Below are 9,338 nucleotides of genomic sequence, written 5' to 3'. Positions count from 1 at the left end.
ATTATTCTTAATTTGGAGTTATATACTGCAATATTAATGTCAACATTGTATAACCTTATTTTTGCTCCTAACACACATGTTTCTCTTGGTACAGAGAAACCGGATCGAGTACTTTTATGGGAAATTAAGCTTAAAATTGCGATAGAAATTGTTGAAGGATTGTCTTACTTGCATTCATTAGAGCACCTAGTAATTTTCAAAAATATAAAGAGTCCATCGCATAAATAATTCCAAACAATAGCATTTAAGATTTTTAAAAGCAAAGATCGTTCAATTTCTTATAAGCATCTAAGATTGAATTAACAAGCAATCAACAAGCAAGATCCTGAGATCCTATACAAAACAAAGCATGAGATTGTTAAGTTTTTTTTTCCCAAAACCAAACAAAACATGAAAAACACAACAAATTAACAAGATTATAAGATTTATGCCATAATCATCACTATAAATCCAAACAAAGAAGAGGAAAACAAAAGGCAGATGATAGTGAGACATTTGAGGAGAAGGGTTGCCTGAAATAAGATGATTCAATGCTTCAATGGAGATTGTTGCAGATAATAGAGAATAAAAAGGAAATTGTTATAATGATTTTTTGTTCCACTAAAGAGATTTGAGAGAGAAAGAGATTTGCAATAGCTATATACACACGTGTTTTACTATGTTAATTTTTATTGAAAATAATGAAAGATCTGAGGAAAATTTATTATGATTAAGGATAAAATTTCCTAAAAAAATATTATTAATACTAGATTGAACAAACCTGGACTAAGCAAATACTCAAGTTGAGATTTTTCAAATTTAAATTATTATAATGAGTTTCATAACCATGTTAAAAAGTTTCAAATAATTTAGATATTATTTTTTCACATTCATTTTTTTTTATCAAAATCACAATAATAAGCTAGTTATTACTATATCTCCAACATCATAAATATCTTTAAAACAAACTAGTTGTTCTCTCCATTTATTTCTCTAAAATCATGAGTTATTCTCAATCATTTATTCTTTTCCCTAAGATCATGCCTAGAGATAATGTGATCTTCTCTATTGTAAACATTACTCAAGTGACAAATAGTAGGTTTTTTCTAACATGTCTTCGTACAACAATTTAATTATATATTTTAATTTTTTATTGTCAAATTGAATTTTATTTTATATGCCTTTAATTTGACCATACCATCAAACTTTATATAAAATTATTCATATATTAAATATGAAATGCTTTAATTCAATAAATATTCATTTCAAGATTTTTCATTTATGAAAATTCCGCTATTTTCTCTTAGGAAGAAATTTCAAATTACTGAATTTAATTTGTTCTTTAAGGGAAAAAACGGAAAGAAGGAGAGAGAAAGAGGCCGGCAAAGCGGTTAAAGATAGACATACGTACGGATAATCTTTTGTCTTCGCCAATTTGGCTGTGCCTCATTGTTTTGGGGGAGAAGAAGGTTTTTGATTTAAGGTTTCTGTGGATGGAGATAAACCCATCTTCTTCTCCATCCTCAACAAACCCCTCAATATTACTATAGCAGTAGGAGTAGAAAAACCCATCAAAAATTTATTTGCTTTTAAAACAATGTCATCTTTCTCTCTTGTCTCTCCTCCAACCATCCCTCATCCTCACATCATAACCAGACATCCACCAACTCCTTCTTCTCCTATTTTCTCTCTTTATCGCAACCCTTTATCTCTACATGCCCACAACACCACACCAACCAATCTTTCTTCTCCTTATGGACCAATACAGACCTCTAAACTTGATACTGTGGCCAAAACCTCACGTGGGTCTTTTAGGATTTCTTCTCTTTCCAACATTGAAAGAGAATTAGGGACTGGAAGCCAAGATGACGAAGAAGAGGAAATAGAGGGCGTAAGTCCAACTTCTGTTTTGCCTGACAGATGGGATGTTTTGGGTCTTGGTCAAGCTATGGTATTTGTTTCTTTCTTTCCTTCCTTTTGATTTTCTTGGATTTTATTTCTTTTTAGTTTGTACTCCTTGTTTAGTTGCTCAGTAGATGTTGGTGGATAGACAAAGATATGATTTTTTTTAAGGTTATGCTTCGAGTTATTTGTTAAACAAATTTTGTTTTGCTTATATATCAAACAATTGATGAATGCAAATGGAAGAGAAGAGAAAACATAGTTGCGTGGTAGGTAGAATATGAATTTTTGGGGTGGTTGAGGTTTTATACGGGATGACTCTGTATTTCTATTAGTAAAGCATGCTTTGCCATTTTCTTGCTATTACTGAATATACCGCATTGATAAGAGATGATGGAAGCAACCACATTACCAGGATTCTGAAACAAGTTAATTTGTGTATCTTTGCTGTAGTTATGGTGTTTTTTTTTAGCTATAATATGCATCGGCATTGTTGTTGTATTATTTCATGGCAATATGGAGTAGTTCGTGACTTCCTAAATGTTTGATTCTTTGATTTCTACTTTAACTTTCCTATATGCTTTTCTGTTCTCTATATTCTGGGATGAGAGAATCTATTATTTCTGTATCTTTAGGTGGATTTCTCTGGCACTGTTGATGATGAATTTTTGAAAAGATTAGGATTAGAGAAGGGAACAAGGAAGGTTGTGAACCATGAGGAGAGGGGTAGAGTTTTGCGGGCCATGGACGGTTGCAGCTACAAGGCAGCTGCTGGTGGATCTCTTTCAAACAGCCTGGTAGCCCTGGCAAGGCTTGGTTGTAAATCCGTAGGAGGCCCTGCCCTAAATGTAGCCATGGCAGGCAGTGTAGGGAGTGATCCATTGGGAGGCTTCTACAGGTTAAAGTTTAATAACTTGTTTTCATTTCTTCTCTCATTTTTTTGCATTTGAAAGTACATGAACGAAAGCCAGAATTGAGGCTTCTTATTGTTGGTTACTTCTTTAAAAGCATGATAAGTTTTTTTCCTGTTCTTTTTTTTTTAATTTTTAATTCACTAGTGGAAAATATCTTGTCGAACAGCTGATATGTGCACCGCATATGCTTACTGATAAAGTTGTATGTAATTGGTGAGCTTTGCCTTTAACTGTTAGCATTGATTCAAATGATTTTAGGTGACTTTGCTTAGTTACTTAGAGAGCTGAGCAAATATTTTCATCCTTTCCCAATTCTGTTTAGCCCTGGAATCTGGTGAATGGTAATTATCAAACGTCTATGTTCCTTTGAAAGAATATGGTTTTCAATCTGTTTACATGTTAAGTCCTTGTCAACATTATTCTCCCTTTTGAGAAGAAATAAGATTTAGTTGTTGGTCTGGCATTTATGTTACCATTGGATTTGCGTTTGCTTTTGTATGGTTATGATTACTAGATTTGGGGAACGTGAAAACTTAAGGTGCTCGAATCCATATGGTGGGACAACTATATGAATAGAAATATAAAGCACTTTCTTGGCATTGGAGACCTTCCATTTTCTGTGTCTATTGAAGATGGTCAAAACTTGTATGTCCCTCTCCAGCAAGAAGATATTAGGTGAGCTTGGCTCACCCCGAGCCACCAACGATTGTGGGACCCACCACTTTGTAACTTTGGGCTCGTGCAATAATTTATCCTTTTCAGGTTTCAGCCCATAACTGTTGAGAGTTCATTTGAGTGTTTTGAATCTTCATATTTAGATATTTATGGGATATAATTAGAGGTCTAATAGGCTAGGAGTAAAAGTGTTCAATTTTCTTTTGTACCATTGGCAAGCTAAAGTTTAGTATGATGATGACAAAGGTTCATAGATAAAATTATACAAAGTTATTTCTAGAGACAAAAGATAAAAAAAAAAAGAACCAAAAAAAAAAAGAACCAGAGAAAATGACTGTCTGGAGCAACACTAATATTTAACCAAAACTGGAGAGTTGGCAAATATTTTTATGCATTGTTTCTCATCTTGCTTATATAATGGAGCAAAAGATGAAGCAGAGGTTTGAGTCTATGAAGCTAGTAGAGCTCTTAAGCTAAATAGAAGCAATAAAACTTGGTCCATTTAAGTCGTATAATAGGAGAGCCTTAGTTTCTTCCATTTTAAATACATATACAGGATGTTAAGTTGGAAGTTTTTTTTTCTACAGATGATGCACACATATAATTATTTACATATCCATGTAAATGTGTTTGTTATCACCAAACATGAGAAGGCAAATGATAAATCCTTCACACTGGTTGGGTGGGAAGGTTTGAGGAGGAAGGAAAAGGAGTGAGCCTTCCAATTGCAATGAATCGACAATGGGTGATTACAGATTTTAAGTCCTAACCTTGGGAAGTTGGCATGTGCTAGCCAGTGCTTCAAATGATGTCTATCTTATCACTTCATCTAGATCAAAAGGTGCTTTTTTAAAAAATAAAATAAAATAAAATTTGCTAACCCTGCTTTTGTAAATCCATCGGGATATAGGTTCATCCTTGGTAACTGACCTGTCATAGTTTGATTTGAACTATTTGATACTTGTTATGGAATTTATATATTGATCTGATGTGTTTCAATATCTTCTCCTTTGATTTGTTTCATAGATCAAAATTACAGAGGGCAAATGTGAATTTTCTCTCTGAACCTGTGAAAGATGGGACAACAGGAACAGTGATAGTTCTCACAACCCCTGATGCACAGCGAACCATGCTCGCACATCAGGTAAATTCTGTTTTAGAAGGGTAAGATTTGTGATAATCCAAGTGCAGTTTCTTTTTGAAGATTTATAGTTTCTGTCTTTCCCAAAAAATCAACTTTTGCTCAGTGCTTACCAGAGGAATAAATAAATAAATAAATAAAAGGTTTAAAGTTGGTGCTTCTAGTTGTTAAGTTGCAGACACCTTCAGAAGATTCTTTGCCACAGTAGGTAAGGATTATGCATGGGGCATGCTGCTTCTTGAATGAAATGCGTTTCCTGAAACTATATTAGCTGATCACAAGTTTTGTCCTGCATGTCCAGCTATACACTGTCCATTATTTCTGTAAAAATATATAAATTCTGCTTCATTCTATGTAAGATTTGTGTTGCTGGAAAATGAACTGCTCATATATGGTGAATACGTTTGTTATATTTCTTTGTTGGCTCAAAAATATTTACTGAATTAGCTGGAAGTTGAAAGCAGGTACCAAACCTGGATAAGTCTTTGCCCAATTTTTAGAATAATTTCCTAGATAAATTTCTTGATTTCAAGAATATGCTGGCCATTCTAGTGGTTGCTGTCTTATTTTTATCGAATATCACTAATTTGAGTTGCACATGGTTATTGTAGTTTTTATTCTCTAGGAATGGCTCGCATGAATATGAATCAGTAACTGTACAAGTCACATAATTTGTAATTTTGAAATGAAAATAATCATGGGGTTAGAAATTGGAGGAGATAAAGAAATTTTCTTCTTTCTGTACTAAACTTTCAAGGGTAACGAAACACATTCAATTTGGACATGTTAATATCATCTGTCTTGCCATATATTTTTGTGGTTTGTGCATGATTCCTTTCTGGATTGTTTTTTTTTTCCCAGTTGATGAACCCTGTTACATATTGGGAGTATTAGCTAGTCTGCATGCTTAATTTATCGACTGTTGTATGTGGTCTGTTGCAATTAAAGGCCAAATAAAATTACATTAAATCATATGCCGGGTTGCTTTATCATTTGGAATATGAGCTGACCCCTAACATATCGGCATCTTTTAGGGTACATCTTCAACTGTTAACTATGATCCATGCTTGGCCAGCATAATTTCCAAGACGAAGATACTGGTAGTTGAAGGCTATTTATTTGAACTTCATGATACAATTAAAACAATTTCAAAAGCATGTGAAGAAGCACGCAGGAGTGGTGCGCTGGTTGCAATTACAGCATCAGATGTGTCCTGCATTGAAAGACACTATGATGATTTCTGGTAAGATTGTTGCTTGATTTACTAAAAGAAAAAATATTTTTTTTGGTTTCTGAATTTCATTTTTGTCTCATTAGATAGTTTATAGACAAGATTTTACTTAAAAGAATTTTTCTTGGCAAGTCAACATTATAGAAGTAATTTTGAAAATGTTTGTTGAAAAGAAACACCTTGGTTTTCAACATGTTTTCTTTCATGCTGGAAAAACTCCTTTCAATTTCAGTGGAGTTTGAAGTGATGAACATCCAAAACATGATGTTATTAACACTACAGTTTTGTGAAATAAGCCTTCTAGAAAGAGTTACCAGTTCTCATCCTGACAATGGTCTCTTTGGCCCGAAGTGCTGCAGAATAACTATTCAAGTAATTTAGGTTCTTCCCACAGATAGAATAGAACTGCCAGACACTCAGTCATTGGGGCATAACTAAACTACTATTTATCCTGCAATAGAAAGTCATGTAACTTGTCTCTTTTAATTCAAGTGATGAAGATGAATATCCCACTCCTTCATGCATTTGCTAAAAGTTAGGGTATGGAGGGGAGTTGTCATAACGGAGGGGAACAACCTTGTGTGTGTGGTCTTATTATCTCCTAACTTTTGAAGTTTCCACCACCATGCTAAATCCTTTTAGTTTGTGAGTGGAGTCGCTAGCCAAACCTTGAATCGAGATTATTACGGTGGTCTAGTGACATTCTGTTTGATGCATAAATTCTTTCAGTTTTGGAAAAACTTAAGCTACCAAGTTCATTTCTTTAAACCCTCAAGTTTAGAAACCCAATTGCTTAAGAAATGTAAAATAATTACTAGCAAGACCATCAAAAGATATTTGAAGTTTGTCAAGAACTTTCAGTTTGATTTCTGTTTTCTGCTTCATGGTCTGTGGCATAAAAATGAAAATTCATTGTTGTTCATCCATCAACAGGATTGCTTTGTGCGGTTATTTCTACTGCTGAATTTGGTGAATCATTCTCTTTATTAATTTCATTGGATGGAGACTTGTTAGTTCATTCAATGAAACTTGGTAATAGTGAGGAGACTCTCTCCCTCCCTGTGACTTAAATGATGTCCTATTGAAGCATTCTTTCCCTCCTTGTGCTGTTCAGGGAAATTGCTGGAAACTGTGCCGATGTGGTGTTTGCAAACAGTGATGAAGCAAGAGCTTTATGTAATATTACTGCAAAGGATAGCTCAATTTCAGCTACAAGGTATCTTAGTCATTTTGTACCCTTGGTCTCGGTCACTGATGGGCATAGAGGATCCTATATTGGTGTAAAAGGAGAAGCTGTATATATCCCTCCTTCACCATGTGCACCTGTCGACACTTGTGGTGCTGGGGATGCATATGCATCTGGCATTTTGTATGGTATCCTACGGGGTGTGTCTGATTTGAGAGCAATGGGTACATTAGCAGCTCGAGTTGCAGCCACGGTTGTTGGACAACAAGGAACCCGGCTTAAAGTTCAGGATGCTGTTGAGCTAGTGGAGTCGTTTGCATTGCATTTTGAGCACTCTGCAATTGGCTCAGATATCGGTTCTGATCATATTTCCAGCTTGTAACATGGCCCGCCGGTGGTTATGCTACCTCTCAATTCTTTTACTTTACTGCACTTCTTTGTGCTTAGCCTTGACCTGTACATTATAACATTAATATGCATTGGTTATACTGGCAGTAAATTTGCTAAAGGCATTCATTTTAAGGATTTTTTGACTGTCTATATTCTCTCTGTTCTTTCTTTTTTTCACCGACAACGTTCCGAAACAGAAAGGGCAGGACAGGATGAATTATACTGGACTGATTAATGAGGATTCAACACCCAATTCAGACATGTTCGGTTTTGCACTGGAATATGATACTCAAATGTGCTATAAAGTCACAGGATTCGACCTTTTTGTGTAGCTGTAGCCATTTTTATTTTTATATGATTTAACCAATAACGAGGCGACAACTCCCACCTTTGAATCATACAAACTTAGATTTCACAAAAGGAAGAATCAAATCAAAAGAAAGTCAAAATAAGATACTAGGGTTCTAAGAAATTCCTAAAAAATCAAAAAGTTTGAAACTACATATAAAAGTGATAAATAAATTGTAAAGAAAGATAAAGCATAAAGATAGAAAACTTGAAAGATAAATATAAATTGTAAAAAAAATAAAATAAAGGTGGAAAACTTGAAAGATAAATTGTTTAGAAAAATGTGTACCGGGGATATGTCATTTTTTCTAGTAAATGAATGACCTAAATATTGTTAAATATTGTTAAGAGGGTTGAAATTTCAGTTGGACTAAAAATCCTAACTCTACACAAACGATATTTTAATGGGAAAAGAATCGATAATTATAATCCTAAAATAGCTTGGACTAAATCTTCTACTTGACAATTGTACACCCTATATAATCTCTCATTTTCTTTAACTATTTAAGCTTCTTTCTTTTATTTATTATTTCTCACTGAAAATTACTGACTTTATCATCGGAGGGTCTTTAAGTCTCACCGATAGATATTGTTTTGCAAGTACATTGCACCATCAATTTCATACTTCATGGGCTAATGAGAAGGAAATATTGACATGAACATTTAATTAACTACTATTTAAACACCAAATAACCTCATTCCTGAGCATATTGAATTTTAGAACATCATTAATTAGCATCGTCTGTAAGAAATGCTTTTAAAAAGCCATTAATTATCCTACTATTTATATTGAGATTCCTATTTATTATCAATAACAGATAATCAAGACACTCCTGAGATAGAACGTGTAACTGATCTCCCTACCACAACAGATATTCCTGCACAACTAACCCTTCAACAACTTATTGATCAGATGTTATTCCTCACCCAAATAATGTTGGTGAATCAACAAACAAAAGAAAATGTACCTCAACAAGTCTAGGAACCACCAAAACAAACCGCCACATCCTCCTTACCACCTTATATCATCAGGTCGCACCCAATGCTCATAGATGGTTACACTACCTAAAGGAATGTGAGAAGAATGAATCTATAAAAGGTTTTCAACTTTAGAGGTCATCCAACCATTCCAAAATGTATATACGCCCTTATAGCACTCAAGTGCACAACGGATATTCTAGGCGTCTACCTGCTATCGCGGGAACGAGGCTAGCCATAAATCTTGATTTTCCATGCTAAAAACCTTGAGTTCCCTAAAACATTATTAACAAATGAGTGGAAAACAACCTAAAAAGGAATACATGCAAGAGGAGGCTTACACCCCCATCAAATTAAGGATTCTCCCATGTTGAGACGAGTGATGAACACTTGTATACCAAAGGATCACATCTTTACCAAGATGACCTTGAATAACTATGATGGCCTCACAGACCCAAGAGAATATGTACAGAATGTACAGAATAGCTTGGAGCTGGTTATCCAGGGTAGCCATGCCATGTGCAAGATCATCCCCATAACTTTCAGGGGGTTGATACGTGTGTGGTACAACAACTTGGAGTCAGACTCCATTAC

At 34.5% G+C, this 9,338-nt stretch overlaps 1 protein-coding gene across 1 annotated transcript; it reads left to right on the top strand.

Moving 5' to 3' along the window:
• The first annotated feature begins 1,337 nt into the window (after positions 1–1,337).
• Positions 1,338–7,550, top strand: LOC7493902 (uncharacterized). Its single transcript, XM_002319749.4, has 5 exons — positions 1,338–1,930; positions 2,517–2,779; positions 4,497–4,614; positions 5,646–5,854; positions 6,957–7,550. The coding sequence occupies exons 1-5, from the start codon at positions 1,577–1,579 to the stop codon at positions 7,408–7,410; spliced, it is 1,398 nt and encodes a 465-aa protein (XP_002319785.1). The 5' UTR covers positions 1,338–1,576; the 3' UTR covers positions 7,411–7,550.
• Positions 7,551–9,338: the final 1,788 nt, after the last annotated feature.

Source organism: Populus trichocarpa, chromosome 13 (assembly GCF_000002775.5).
Source record: "Populus trichocarpa isolate Nisqually-1 chromosome 13, P.trichocarpa_v4.1, whole genome shotgun sequence".
NCBI classification, from domain to species: domain Eukaryota; kingdom Viridiplantae; phylum Streptophyta; class Magnoliopsida; order Malpighiales; family Salicaceae; genus Populus; species Populus trichocarpa.
This window is presented reverse-complemented; position numbering and strand designations above follow the sequence as displayed.

Bases quoted from the DNA above. Each gene is read 5' to 3' on its own strand.
- LOC7493902 (XM_002319749.4), top strand. From the start codon at position 1,577: ATGTCATCTTTCTCTCTTGTCTCTCCTCCAACCATCCCTCATCCTCAC. The intron at 1,931-2,516 runs GTATTTGTTTCT...CTGTATCTTTAG, and splicing joins TGGGTCTTGGTCAAGCTATG to GTGGATTTCTCTGGCACTGT. The intron at 5,855-6,956 runs GTAAGATTGTTG...TGTGCTGTTCAG, and splicing joins AGACACTATGATGATTTCTG to GGAAATTGCTGGAAACTGTG.